The sequence below is a fragment of the Elgaria multicarinata genome, chromosome 12 (assembly GCF_023053635.1).
Source record: "Elgaria multicarinata webbii isolate HBS135686 ecotype San Diego chromosome 12, rElgMul1.1.pri, whole genome shotgun sequence".
NCBI classification, from domain to species: Eukaryota; Metazoa; Chordata; class Lepidosauria; order Squamata; family Anguidae; genus Elgaria; species Elgaria multicarinata.
The window spans coordinates 31873211-31888069 of record NC_086182.1 but is presented as its reverse complement, the minus strand read 5'-3'; the positions used below and the strand labels follow the sequence as shown (position 1 = coordinate 31888069).

Genomic DNA, 14859 nt, shown 5'->3' with positions numbered 1-14859 from the left:
AATATTATACAGGAAAAAACGACAGGATTTAGCTACTGTCTCAATATGAGAAATAAAGGAGAATTCCATAAAACCTCTGGCGTTGTCCGTATTGTGTTAACAATCTTGGTGTTACTAAACAGCCCAATTAACTGTACAAGGCATGCATCTTAATTAAGGCAGATTGCCTTAAAAGGACGAGGCTCGGTGACCGGAGCAGGACCTTTTTGCTGGCTTTTGCCCAAATCACAGATATAACAATGCAGGTGGAACTTTTGCATCCTTTAACCTCCACACACCATGCTTTACAGCTGAGCAGGCCCAGACATTGAAAGGCTAGTCAACAAGCATTGTACGTGCCCAGGTGGCTCGGCTTAGGGGAAACAGCTGGCCCCTTGCTGCATAATGCTGTAACAAAAGGCAAGATTACAGGGATGTGGTTTTTGCAGGTCTGTCTAACTGCCAGGCTAAATATATCTATATATCTGCACTGCTATGTTTAGCCTCTATAACTGTGCCCCACCCCTGGTAATCTGCCTACCATTGGCACAGCATAGTTTGAAGGGTCTTATTGGGGAGTGTCAGTTCGATCTCACAATGAGCGTTAATATGATACATGGGGAAATAGCTCTCCTATCCGTGCCTCCTCCTGCTACGTGTATATATATTTAGTTTCCCTTGTATACAATAAAGTTTTTGTCGGATTCGTAGACCTTGACTTTGTACAGGCATCCAGTTGGAAGGATTTTTTCAAGGTTGTTCCAGATGTACACGGCTACGTTCTCTGTGGTGCTGAAGAAAGAGCAGAGAGGTTGGCGAAGAATAGGAAGAGACGTCAGACGATGAAATAGGTAGCAGAACCGTTTACAAATCTGTCTCGGCAGGGGCACCTCGTTTCTTGTGTGTGACTTTAGATCAAGCCTGTGTAGATTTTGCGCTGAGGGAACCTTTGTCTGAGCCAGGAAAAGTGGATCAGGCCCCTGGTATCTCTAAGCTGGGACTTTGACAAGGCAACCCAGGTACTTTCTCTGGAAGAGGAGCTGTCAGCTTTACCGGGCTTCAGTACTTACGATGCAGCAGGGCCAGTTGGTGGCTTTGCAGCTTCTACTTCAACAGCAGCCAGCTGATCCCAAAGGGACCAATGGGTTTCCACTTGGCCCTTTAAACTAGAAGCCCCTGGCCTGGCTCTCCAGTCTGAACAATGTGTTCCCTGGGCAAAGATCAATTGCTCTGACTTTCCATAGCTGTTTGGTGCTTATTTAGCTTCAACTCTCACTCCTGATAGACCTCGATCGTGTACACATATTTTGCATCGAATATTTAGGATAACTTATTCCACTAGTCACAGGAAAGGAATAGGAGTTACATTTTGGACTTCCAACTCCCAACCGCTCCAGCCAGCATGGCCAGTGGTCAGGAATGCTGGGAGCTGTAGTACAAAAAAGAATCGGGAAGGGCAGCAGGTTGGAGAAGGCTGCTCTGCACTCCTAAAACTTGGGAAATGCCCCTGTCCCCACCCAGGTTAACTAAGAAATCTGCCAGGCACATATCGTTTACCAGCAGTAAAACAATAGCACGCCCCACCCCCAAAACAAGCAATAACAAGCAATAATATGTGGAAAAGCTTCAGGAAATGAAAGTAAGACCTGCACTCTTAGATATGTATTGCTTGAATAGGCTGTCTGTACTGTCCTTAATTGTAAACTCCACTCCCTGGAGATATGCACTTGATGAGTGAGGGAGGAAGCAGCAGCCAGGCCCCTCTCCACCGTGCCTGGGTCCAGCTCCAGCTGAGAGCCCCCTCCCTCCTGCTGTCAACTGTCTCTGGAGAGGCCACCAGTGAGGGAGGAAGCAGCAGCCAGGCACCTCTCCATCATGCCTGGGTGCAGCTCCAGCTGAGAGCCCCCTCCCTCCTGCTACTAACTGTCTCTGGAGAGGCCACCAGTGAGGGAGGAAGCAGCAGCCAGGCACCTCTCCACCGTGCCTGGGCCCAGCTCCAGCTCAGTGCCCCCTCCCTCCTGCTACCAAGTGTCACTGCAGAGGCCACCAGTGAGGGAGGAAGCAGCAGCCAGGCACCTCTCCACCGTGCCTGGCTCCAGCTCCAGCTGAGAGCCCCCTCCTTCCTGCTACCAACTGTCTCTGGGGAGGCCACCAGTGAGGGAAGAAGCAGCAGCCAGGCACCTCTCCATCATGCCTGGGTCCAGCTCCAGCTGAGAGCCCCCTCCCTCCTGCTACTAACTGTCTCTGGAGAGGCCACAAGTGAGGGAGGAAGCAGCAGCCAGGCACCTCTCCACCATGCCTGGGTCCAGCTCCAGCTGAGAGCCCCCTCCCTCCTGCTAACAACTGTCTCTGGGGAGGCCACCAGTGAGGGAGGAAGCAGCAGCCAGGCACCTCTCCACCGTGCCTGGGTCCAGCTCCAGCTGAGACCCCCCTCCCTCCTGCTACCAACTGTCTCTGGGGAGGCCACCTATGAGGGAGGAAGCAGCAGCCAGGCACCTCTCCACCGTGCCTGGGTCCAGCTCCAGCTGAGAGCCCCCTCCCTCCTGCCATCAACTGTAACTGCTGAACTTTGCAACTAAGAATGTAGTGCCTGAATTTGCTGTCCTTTTCCCCCTCCTCCTCCTCCCTCCCAATCCCTTTTCCTTTTGTGTCATGTCTTTTAGATTTTAAGCCTGTGGGCAGGGACTGTCAAGAAATACTTTTGTAAGCCGCCGTGAGAGCCTTTGTTGGCTGAATGGCGGCATAAAAATCCTTAAATAAATAAATAAATAAATAATAACCAGCCCACATTCTGCCAAAATCTTTAAAACAGCCCAAGGCTCTTTCTTCACTATTTATTTGCTTAAGGGCCTCCAGGGGTCCCAGAAGGGGCTCAAGGCTAGAAATAGCAGAAGTTGACAATCCATGATGGTGTGTGTGTGTGTGTGTGTGTGTGTGTTGGGGGGGGGGGATGGAGCCCTCCCACTGGGGAAGATGGTATTTCATGCTCTACCTCTATCTGTCCATTTTCATTTGACTGCTGATCTCAAGCACCTCCTTGGCCAAGGCTTACCAGTTCTGAGTGTGAGCGGCCCGTGCACTATCCCTTTCCAGGTACCCACCTTATAACATCGGCAAAATAATCCACGTCCTGGTCCAGGTTCTTGTGATCAAGTGGCTTCATGATGGCTTCCTGAAGACAAGAGGAGAGTGGAGATGGGTGTCTTTTTCTTTCTTTCTCCCCCCCCCCCGACAAAAGAACCCTAAAAAAATTCTAACCCCTAAGGTTTGGAATTAGGACCACATACAACAGGGGTGCAGAACCACATTGAATCCGAGGGCCAGATTCCATTTCACAGGAGCTCTTGGGGGCCGCATTCCACTGGTGGTCGGGGCCAAAATTCCAGCCTATTGTAGCTTAAAGCTCTTACTGCCTGTAGCTAAGCCTTAGGAGAGACATCTTAACCTTTTAGAGTGTGTGTGTGTGGGGGGGGGGGACTGCACAAGAGCTGAATAACCGCCCAGCAGTAGAGATTGATAGCTCCTTAGGTAGCTCGTTTAGAGTTTTGACTGAAACCTGGGGCGGATTCACCGCCCCACTGGCATCAGAGCCACAAGACTCCATTGGTGGTTGCTGGGAAGGGGCTCTAGCCAGGAGGAAAGGGGGGAGGGACTGTGGAGGGCAGGATTGTGACCCACGGAGGGCTGCCATGACTCATGCACGCTTGCAAGTCATCTCTTGCTGTTGTAGCCATTACCTGCATGTATTCTTGAAGCTTGTAAATATTCATGAACATGCCACTGATGGGGTCAATCTGCAAAAGAGTATTTTAAAAATAATAAACGACACCCCCCCCCTTAAATCCAGTCCTTGGAAATATCACAATGATGGCTGTTAGCTTGGCTTAAACTGCACCACCACACCGTCCCAATGAAGGACAGATCTGTCAGTGACTTTGTACTGAGTGAGATCCATGATCTGTCTAGTTCACCACTGCCTACACTGTCTGGCCTTCCAGGGTTTCAGTCCAAGATCTTTCCCAGCCATTCCTGGAGTTGCTGGGGGTTGAATCTGAGACTTTCTGCATGCAAAGTAAGTGTTACAGCCTTTCCCCCGCTTGCTAACACATGGGATCAGCAACAAAATGTTGTAGCGTGAAGTGCTCCTATTAAGTGCTCCAGTCATTCAAACTTGCTTGGCTCCACAGTGCTCCATTTCCCTTCCTACCCAGTTTTCTGCCTCCCCTGCCAATAATCCATTGTCCTAACTGGGATGTCTGGGAGGGTTTTTTTCCCTCCGTTAAAGCCACCCTCTAACAAAGATGTTTTATATTCCTGCAACCCGGTGGAAGTTTCTCTGAGCTTGCTGATACCTCCCTCTTCTCTCTCTCTCTCTGGTGCCAATTTGGCTACACAAGAACTGACACTCACAGCCTGAACATCTGTAATAGAGGTAATGACGCCCTCCCCTCTCACAGAGGCAGTATACTTCTGCATAGCGTTGCTAGAGAAGCGACAGGAGGGGAGGCATCCTCTTTGTGCAAGCTTTACGTGTGGGCGGCGGCATCAGCCTGGCTCAAAGGCCAGAAACAAAATGTGGTTTTCGAAATAAAACAGGAGGTAAGAAGAAAAATGCTTACCTTTCCACATATGGTCACTATCACTGAAAAGCAAAGGGGTGGGGAAATACGGGCAAGAAGTAGTTAGCAGCATTGACTGCATCCTCGTTTCAGTGCCACGAGGTGGTAGCAACGAGTCGGAAAAATCCCTTCTCCAGCTAAAACCCATCTCCTCTTCAATAAGGAAAAAGACGGGCATGACTTGGATGGGGTGGTGTGGGGTGGCTGATGTTTTTCCTGGATCGTGCCCCGCCCAACAAAACAGCTTCTTGCACAGGGAAAAGTAGCATGTCAGGGTCAGCTGGCGTAACATGCTACTAGTTTTCTACATGCAGAGTCTCCCCTCACCCCATAAGAGAGCATTCGGGTGCGTAACACCAGCCTGAATGGGATCTCAGAACTGGAAAGGGGGGAACTCTTTTTAAGCACTTCCCTTGCCCTGGACCTTCAGCTGCATAGGGATTTGCTTTGCTCTTAATACAGAGACAGTGTGCATTGCCCTCTGGTAGGCACGCTCCTTACCTTTATAGTTGTGTCCATGGCTTTGATTGCATTTCCCAAACAGCTTCCTGTTCTCATCCTCATTCAGAGATTTGCTGGAAGGCAGAGAGGGGTGTGGGGAGAGAGAAAACCGCCAACAAGAATTAGCCAATGCCAAGCAAGGGAGAGCAACAGAAATGTCCAGCCCCCTTTCTTTTCACACTTTGGGCAGTGAGATAGAAACTCCATCCACAGAGGGGTGCAAAAGCAAAGCAATATAACGTCACAAAGCAATCATGGAGGAGAGGGCCGTCATCGGTGCTCACTAAAGATGGAGCTTCCCTGGTCAGAGGCAGTATCCCTGCAAATACCAGACACCGGGGAACAACAATGATTGTGGACGTGTGTTTCCTTCAAGCCTGGGCTCAGGTGCTCCAGTCTAGAGCAGAAGCGGCGAAAATGTGGCCCTGCAGATGTTGTTGGACTGCATCAACCCCAGCCAGCATGGGCCGTGTTCAGAGTTGATGGGAGTTGAAGTTGAACAACATCTGGAGGACCACACGTTCCCCACCCCTGATCTGGGCACCATTGTGACTACGCAAAGTATTTCTTATTCATTTTCTGCCCCAGAACGAGTGTTGCCAACTTCCTTCTATCAGTCTTAGTCCTATGTCTTTAACTGCAGGTATTAGCAGGTAATAAGGCTCATTTCTATGCCGTGAAAAGCATCATCATTTGGCAGCCTTACCCAGAATCCAGCTCCCCCCCCGTTTAGGATTGACTTGGATGGAAGAGTCTCACTTTTCCTTCTGTGGCTATCACCCTCCCTTTACACAAAACATCCCTGCCTTTAATGTTACTGCCAAACAGTTTCAGACTAATAAATGTTCTTAGTGAGAGAGCGTTCACACATGATCTACACTTCTTCAACCTTCTTGACCTTCTCTCTGTCTTCCTGCTCCAACCCCTATCTTCGTTGCTGGACCACAGCTCCCATTATGCCTGGCTATTGGCCATGCAGGCTGGGCCTGACGGGAGTTGGAGTCCCATGACATTGAGGAGGGCAAAGGTTCCCCACCCCTGGGTTAACCAGTTGATCATTGCTTGAGTTTTCTTCAGTTGGCTGAAGTGGATGGAGAAGGAAGCTTTTCAGTTCACTGAAAACAGGAACCTACTGAAATCAATGAGAGAGCCTTTGAGTCTTCTTAGACCAAGGGTAGGCAAGCAGGTATTTTGACTACATGTCCCATAAGCAAAGGCAATGGTCAGGAATTATGGGAGTTGTAATCAAGAACTTCTGGAAGGCATCAGCAGGGACATTGTGTTCTTGGGGTTTATTCTGGCATCTGAAGCCAGGATTGCAGATTGTGATTTACAAGCCTGGTTCCTCCTCCCCCAACAACACAGAATTCCAGGTTCAGACATCACAATAAACGACCCAGGGATGAAACATCTCTAGGTTGTTTAGCTCCACCTGGCTATAGCAGAAGCAATTAGAACTAGCAAGAGCTAGGCTGCTTGTTTGCTCCTGCTTCATTCTCAACAACCCACAGCTTAACGAAATGTGGGTCTTTATCTCTCGCTGTGGTTGAGGGGTGGAATGAGAAGGGATGCTGGGAAGAGCTGGAGTGCATCAACAAGTTCAACATTAGATTGCATCGTTTTTTTAAAAAGGGTTATAGATGGGTCTCTTACCTGAAGTTGGGTGGAGAACGATTGAAATATACTCAGCCTTTCTTAACATTCAAACCAAGGCCAAATCTACACGTAGTTCTGAAGGCGCTTGCGTGTGCCTCCAGTGCACCGTCAAAACGATGGTGTAGACGGCGAAAGAAGAGACGGAGGAAGAGGTGGAGGAGGTGGCAGCTGGGGAACCGGCACGGTGGGAGTGTGTGTGTGTGTGTGTGTGTGTGTGTGACCTGAGCAGCCCTGAGCGAGAGCGAGGAGGACAATGGATCGCGAAATTCAAAGGAAGACAGGAGAGAGAGAGAGAGAGAGAGAGATCCTTCCCCGCGGGAAAGGCCTTGACGCAGCGCGTGCCTCCTCCTCCTCTTCCTCCCCTTCGCCCTCCGCTGCCAGCAACAGTTTGCCTCGTGTGTCCGTGTGTGCGTGTGCGCGCGCGTGTCTCCAGCCTGCTTCCTCCGCCTCCCCCTTCCACGCAGCCACTTGGTGTGGCTGGGGATCTCCCCCGCGCGCTCCTTGGAGAGGCAAACTCCTTGGAGAGGCAAACTCCAGAAGAAGCCGGCCGGTGAGGAGGAAGGTGGGTGGCTGCAGCGGCGGCGGCAAGGGCGCCTCTTCTTCGTCTCTTTTCCAGGCAAGCTACACGATCGTTTTCGGGGTGCACTGGGGGCGGATGGAAGCGCCCTGAGTACGACGTGTGGAATCCCCCCAAGCCTGCTAAGAATTTACTCTGGCTCCCCGTTGACCCTTTGAATGCTGCAGTTGGCAGAGAAACCATCTTGGCCAACTGCTTCCATGCGTCCAAAGAATTATGGCAATGTGCTAGGTAGGCATCAGGGATTACAATGTCCACTGAACAGTCAGTATGCCGTCAAGTTACATCCCTCTTCGTTCCAGGGCTGGAAAATCCAGGGCGCTTGGTCACCTGGGTGCCTATAAATTTGAAACATTTCTCCCAAACATCCCACAGCCTGCCACCCTTCTGCCCCATCTTTACCTGCTCAGTCTATGGGCGGCTGCAAAGGTTTCGGTGCGCGAAAGGAAGGTCATCTTGCCTGCATTATTCAGCTTGCTATTTTTTGCGACGCACTCCATTTTTATGAACCGTCGGGAGCTGAACTACGGCTAAAAATGGAAACCCTCCCAAAGGCCCCCCAATAAATATACTCACAAGTCATCACATGATTAGCAGCAGAATGGCCAATCGGATGTAGATTCATTCTTGAAACAACGTATTTCGCAGCTGCACTCACTTCGAGTTGAATGACCATGACTTTTTGCTTCTTCTTTTTTTGCCAGTTAATTCGGCATATCTCCCTCACACATACGACCGGGATTCACATGGTCCATTTCTTCAAGTCTAAAATTAGTTGCACTTATGGCTGAGATTATTGACTTTATTTATTATTTATTTTTATTTATTTATTATACTTATATACCGCTCCCATAGCCAGGGCTCTCTGGGCGGTTTACAGAAATTCTAAAATTGAGATAAAAACAAGAATACAAAATTTAAAATTCTAAAACACAGAACCTACACACATAAAGCATTAAAAACCATTAAAAAACTAAACATGTGGGTGATTAAAATGTGCCGCCATATGCCTGGGCAAAGAGGAACATCTTAACTTGGCGCCGGAAAGATAGCAGCGTTGGTGCCAGGGGAGCCTCATCAGGGAGATCATTCCACAGTCTGGGGGCCACCACCGAAAAGGCCCTGTCCCTCATTGCCATACTCCGAGCCTCTCTCGGAGTAGGCACCCGGAGGAGGACCTGAGATGTTGAACGTAGTGACCGGGTATATTCACGTCGGGAGAGGCGTTCCGTCAGGTATTGTGGTCCCAAGCCGTGTTAAGGCTTTATAGGTCAAAACCAGCACCTTGAATTGGGCTCGGAAACATACAGGCAGCCAATGCAAGCGGACCAGAGCAGGTGTTATATGGTCAAACCTTCTGGTTCCCGAAATCAGTCTGGTCGCTGCATTTTGCACGAGCTGCAGCTTCCGAACCATCTTCAAAGGCAGCCCTACGTAGAGCGCATTGCAGTAATCTAACTTGGAGGTTACCTCCAAGGTTACCTCAAAAAAACTTTGAGTTTTGGGACTATATATTTATTTTAAATATTTTTAACCCAGTTTTCAGCATGCAGTCTCCTCATCAGGTGACTTCCAATATCTGGGTAACAGGCTTTAGAATATTTAGAATATTCCCATTAAAATGAATGGAACATAAGTGGAACACCATGTCAGCTGCCTTCTTAAAACAAAAAACAGTGCCAAATTGTAGGTTCCAGTGGCCCCTTCCCTGGAAAATGCTGTGCTTGTTGTAGTCAGAGTGACACTGTAGCCCTGCGGCAAATGATTACTCTGTGGCAAATTAACTGTCTTTCAGTGGTTTCTGCCAAGCATAAAAAAAAAAAAAAAATCCTCGCTGTTTCCTGAAGTACCATGCAGCTTGGGTTGATGAGAGAGACTGAGGTATTTGCATCTCCTGAGCGCAAGCAGGCTGCTTTTCCACTGGAGGAACTTCACCTGTGCCTCTTTAATTTATTTATTGATTAAAAATGTCTTTAGACCACCCTTCACCTTTATGGTACCAGGGTGGCCCAATGTCTACCTTTACAGAGAACAGTCTTCTATTTAAAGGGTTGCTCAGTCCAAGAGGGATTCTACACGTCGTACTGAGGGCGCTTGCATGCGCCCCCAGTGCGCCCCCAAAGCGATCGTGTAGCTTGCCTGTTCGAAGAGACGAGGAAGAGGCGGAGCAGGAGGCGGCTGGGGAATCCGGCCGTGTCCTTGCCGCCCACCTCCCTGCTGGCCTCCTGCTGCCGGCGAAAGAGTCAGCCGGGTCGGAGGGCTTCTTCCGCTCTCCGCCCCGCCTTCTTCCGCTGAGCTCTCCGACCCGGCGGGCGAGGAGGTAGGTGGGTGGCATCAGTGGTGGCATCGGCAAGGAAGCCTCTTCCTCGTCTCTTCGAACAGGCAAGCTACACAATCGCTTTGGGGGCGCACTGGGGGCGCATGCAAGCGCCCTCAGTACGACGTGTAGAATCCCCCTACGTCCAGGTTAAAGACAAAGAACCATCAGAAGGGAAAGAAGAGCAGGGGCCTTGATGTTGCTCATTAATATGGAGCACCTGGACATCAGACTGAGCAGAATTCTCCATATGGAAATGTATTGCCTTGAAGCTCCGCCTCCCCTGCTGACATCATCCACCCCCACCCCGAGCCCATCTTGCCTTCCTCCGTGCAGAGAGAGACACAGCGGTCCACAGCTTGTGCCTCCTTTGTGTGCCACGTGGCTCCCAATCACGGCAGTGAGCAGCATGTGACGTCTCACTTGGCCACCATCTGTACGAGCGGCTCCTCTCGGTGCCAGCTGAGCCAGGTGCCTCCTTGGAGCACTGCTTGATGTCCTGATTTGGACAGCAGGGAGCCACAAAGGGAAACAGTGATTGGAGATAGCAGGGATCCCTCTCCCTGCAGAAAGACAGCAGGGGAGGAGGCGGTGCTTCAGAAAGAAATTTCCACAGGCTGGATACAAAATCTCCGCAAGCCACATTCGGCCCACGGGCCAGGGGTTCCTCATCCCTGGTATATGGGGAAGAGCATCCTCTACAGGTTTACTTGGCCCTGCCATCTGTATGCACGCCTGTTGGTTCATCCCCATTCTGAAGAGCATAAGAACTGCTCTTGACGATTCAGACCAGAGTCCTTTGAGTCTAACATTCTGTTTCCAATAGCGGTCAGCCAGATTCCTTTAGGAGCTTAGAACCAGAGCATGCAGGAGAAAGGCCCTGCCCTGTTCCTCGCCCCTGTCATCTGCTTCTACTAGAGAAGTCTGCTGAAGTCCCATTCAGCTACCATGCAATGGCCATGCTGGCTGGGGAATGCCCAAGATGTTTGGAGGGTGCCAGGTTGGGGAATGCATGTTGGTCTAACCAAGGAGTGGCCACAGGGAAGCTCTGGATCTCCCGGTAGATCTCTGGGGTGATTTGCAGTAGCTCAGGGAAAATATCTGACTGCCTTTTGTGTACCAATAACAGCAGCAAAACAATTCCCTCAAATTAGGCAGCCGGGGTGGAGTGGAGGAAGCTCGGAAGAAGTGGGGTATGTGTGTGTGTAAGTAAGTTCTGTGAGTTCCATTCAGTCCTGGTGCTCCAAACAAATTCCTGGGCTCAGAATTCTTTCATTCAAAGCGCATGTCTTGTTCACAGTGGGTCCCGGGGTTCTAGTAAAACAATAACAGAGGAGATTCTGCAAGGCTGACGTCTGCCCCCTCCTCCCAGCCCCGAATCAGTTAAAAGAAAAGAAAAACCCCATCTGAGCCAGGGGCCATCACATCTTGTAGCGCGTTTCATAACTTAATTATGTGTTTTGCAAAGTAGTGCTTCCTTTTGCCACTCCTAGATTTCCTTCAGCTTTAGTGGGTGACCCTGAGCTCTAATAAACTGGAGGAGAAATAAATGCCTCCCTCTCCACTCCGCTTGTAATTCTATGCATCTCTGTCATCTCCCCCCCCCCTCCGTCTTCTGTACTAGAAAGCCTTAAACACTTGAATCGACGTGGCCTTAAGGAAGATCCAGAGCGTTTCAACATTCAGATGAATGTTTTGTGCTTGTAAACGGAATAAAAGAGGCCGCTCTGTTTTTGAACAAACATCGGGTTTTAAAAAGACTCTGTCACTCCTGCTTTCTAGACATCTCATTAGAGGTCCTTGCAAAAGTGATGCAGGAGAGACAAAAAGCCCTTTTTTAAAATAAAATAAAATAAAATAAAATTGCAAAAGGCAAACTGGATTTTCTGATCCCCAGAGACCTGTTAGGAAGATGAATGGCAGTTGCTGTGATTGGGGATTTACTTTCCTAATCGCTGAGCAGGGGAAGACCTGCCAAGCCAGCTGCAGGTGGGTGTCTGGGTGGGGTGGGTCTTTTGCCAAGGTGGTGCGTGGGTCTTTTGTGATCCAGATCAAACGATGCTGGTGTTGAATTCTCTTGGGAGGAGGAAGGAAAGCTGTCAACACCACGATTTTAGCCTCCCTTTTTTGGGTCTGAATCAAAGAGGAGAAGGAGGCATTAGAAAACAAACAGGAGAGCCTGTATACATGAGTTGCTGGGGAACATGGGTGGGAGGGTGCTGTTGCACCATGTCCTGCTTGAGATTCACTGATTGACAGCTGTTTGGCCACTGTGTGAACAGAGTGCTAGATAGACCCTAGGTTTGATCCAGCATGGCTCTTCATATGTTTTTATGTTCTTATGAGATTTCAGGGAGGGACTCTCCTGGACCTAGCGAGTGGAATTGGAGTCCAGTTTATATAACTAGCAAACATGATTGATTGATTATTTGATGCATTTTTATCCTCCTTTTCAGATAGTTGTTGTCTCCCAGAGCATCTCAAATCAATAAGAGCATTTCTACATGATGCTTTTATTGCGCAAATGTGATAGGTCACTCACAGAAGTATGTGGGTCCTTTACATGATGTCATCAATCTCCAGGGCACCTCCCATGCATTTTGACCTTTATCCCACTTTTAAAAAGATTGGAAATAATGTGGCAAGGAGCGTTAATCTGATATATTTTGTGAACCGCCCAGAGAGCTTCGGCTATTGGGCGGTATAAAAATGTAATAAATAAATAAATAAATAAATAAATAAATAAAAAAAATATATTGGCACTGTGTAATGACGGAGTTGCGCTAGATGGCATCGCTATCTAGTGGCTGTATAATGAAACATGTAGCGTTTGCAGACAATTTAAGTCCTGGAATAAAAGCCCATAAAATAGCCGATCTTAGTCCCGCAAAGGATCTGGAAGCAAAAGCACCATTAAGTTACGGGATAAAAAGTCTAGTGTGATTTCAGCAAGAGAAAGAGAGAGATGTGGGCCCTCCCATCGGGTCTACCAGCTAAAAAGGCAAGGCACACAAGGGAAGGGGTGTGGAGGGAAAAGGAAGTATTGGGCAAAAGGCGGGATACAAATAATAATAATAATAATAATAATAATAATAATAATAATAATAATAATAATAATGCACACTTTTGAGGCCAAAGCAAGGGTGATGAACTAGAAGTGTGCGTTTAAGTGCACTTTGGGCAGGTCAGATCTTCCCTAGCTGGTGCTCTTTCTTGAATGAGGCTCTTCTTCCTTAGGCCGATAGATGGGGGTGGATGTCGAGCCCTTAATGGATGGGGCTGGAGTCCTTTCCCCTTAGTTCTGCAGTCCCAGCACGGCAAGCACCAGTTAGAGCTGAGTGTTCTTTCTGGCAGAGAAGGGGACGTGAGCCCCTTGCAACTGCTGCTTCTCTGGCTGATGGATGGACCAGGTCGGTCTCCCCCTTGGCTTGATGTCATTCCTGGGAAGCAGCAGGTACAGCCTCTGAGTGTCCTCAGCCCCATGGCTGCTACTATTAGTTGTGATGGCGATATATTACCTCTAAGAGAAGAGGCAGTATCTCTCTGTCTACCAGTGGCTGGGGAACCTGGGCGGGAGGGTCCTTTGGGCTTCCCATTGTGCCACCTTGTTGGCCAATGTGGGAACAAAATCCTGGACCAGATGGTCCTTCGGTCTGATTTTCTTATGTTCTTATGATACTTCCCCAGAGGTCAGGAAAGCTGTGACTTTGTTCCTTATGCTCAAGCTGCCCTTTTTAAAGTTAAAATAAATAAATCAGGCAGAGCCCTTTTTCAGTCTTCCCCAATTTTGTGTCCCTCACGTGCATTGGATTACAACTCCCATCAATGGCCAGGCTGCCTGGGAGCAATGGAAGTTGCTGTCCAACATCTCCAGAGGAGACCATGTTGGAGAAGGCTGGCCTCTTTCGTCTTTTCTCATCCCCGCCATTCATAGATCACTCTCCCTGCATTTGCCTGATTTACTTTTTCTTGCTTCGAGCTACTAGCAAGGTGTCTTTCTTCAGGGCTCAGCCCCCCCCCCCCCCTTTGTCTCTCTGAGTAGGGAGAGACTGAACTCCCTCTTGGTTTTTAACTCTGTGTAGGTCGGGCGACCACAGAGCAAATGGACACAATTCAAAGAGCAGCGCCTTCAGCGGCATGGAAGGGTGGCGAGGCGAGGCTTGGTCTGTGGTACGCGACAGGTTATCGCAAAGGCGGCCCTGTTTCCATCTGCAGAAGCTTGGAGACTTGGAGAAGCTTTTGTTGCATCACCTTCTCTACTCCTGTCTCCAGACGATGACAATCCAGCTAGTGGGTTTGTTCAGCGACTGGAACGGCAATTTCACAACGCAGTCAGTTGATGACAGGCATGGAGGGAAGGTGGGGTTTCTTTTATAGGCATTAAGCCAACACTAACTCCCCACTCCCATTTCGTTTTGTCGTTCCTGAGATGCCCAAGTGCTGCGTCGGACAGTCTTTCATGGGCTTACGATAAGGACAAGAAACGTCCCAGGTACTATTAGTATTAACGGTCTCAAGAGCTAAACGGAGCCTGGTGCCGTGGAGAGAATGATGGACTGCCAACGTGGAGACCCCGGGGCAAATCCCTACTCGTCCCTGAAGCTCCATGGGAGATATTGGTCCTGTCGCTCTCTCTCAGTCACTCTCTACCTCACAGGAGTGTTGTAAGGATAAGATATGCATGGTGGGGAGAGTCCCTGATGCCAATCAGGGCTCCTTGCAGGAAGAGAGGGCGGAAAATGTATCACATTAAAAACCTCTGACAATGCTATTCTTTGCCTGTCTACTGAAAAGTAAGTCCCTCTGAGTTCAGTGGGGTTTCCTCTCAGGGAAGTCTGCATAGGATTGCAGCCTAAATGTAGTGGAATGTCGTTATTTTTTTTAAAATAGTATTTGTGGTGCTTTTAATCTGATTCTTATGTCATCGATCCACCCAGTGTAACTTTCCAATCAGCCCAAAGCCTGTGGAACCGGACTGGCATCTGTCCCGTTCTGCCCTGCCCTAGGCAGATGAGCTGATGCTAATCGTACTTCCAAGTCCTGCCTGCCCATCCCTCCCTATCACCAGTTTGGGATGCAGCCGGCAGGCCCAGGCAGGCCTCGTGGTTTCACTCAGGATCAGAGGGCTGCACCGTACAGCGCGTGAGACGAAATCATACAGTGGTAGATAGAGAAGCTCCTTCCTACTAAGGCTAACGAAGTAGCCCTGC

The 14859-nt window shown here is 49.3% G+C and overlaps 1 protein-coding gene across 1 annotated transcript; it reads right to left on the bottom strand.

Annotated features, from left to right (window-relative positions):
* Window positions 1–546: 546 nt before the first annotated feature.
* On the bottom strand, window positions 547–7851 carry LOC134407538 (6-pyruvoyl tetrahydrobiopterin synthase-like). Its single transcript, XM_063139392.1, has 6 exons — window positions 7735–7851; window positions 5100–5173; window positions 4599–4621; window positions 3717–3773; window positions 3081–3151; window positions 547–771 (listed from the first exon to the last, which is right to left on the bottom strand). Exons 1-6 carry the CDS (start codon window positions 7830–7832, stop codon window positions 648–650), a joined length of 447 nt encoding a protein of 148 aa, XP_062995462.1. The 5' UTR covers window positions 7833–7851; the 3' UTR covers window positions 547–647.
* Window positions 7852–14859: the final 7008 nt, after the last annotated feature.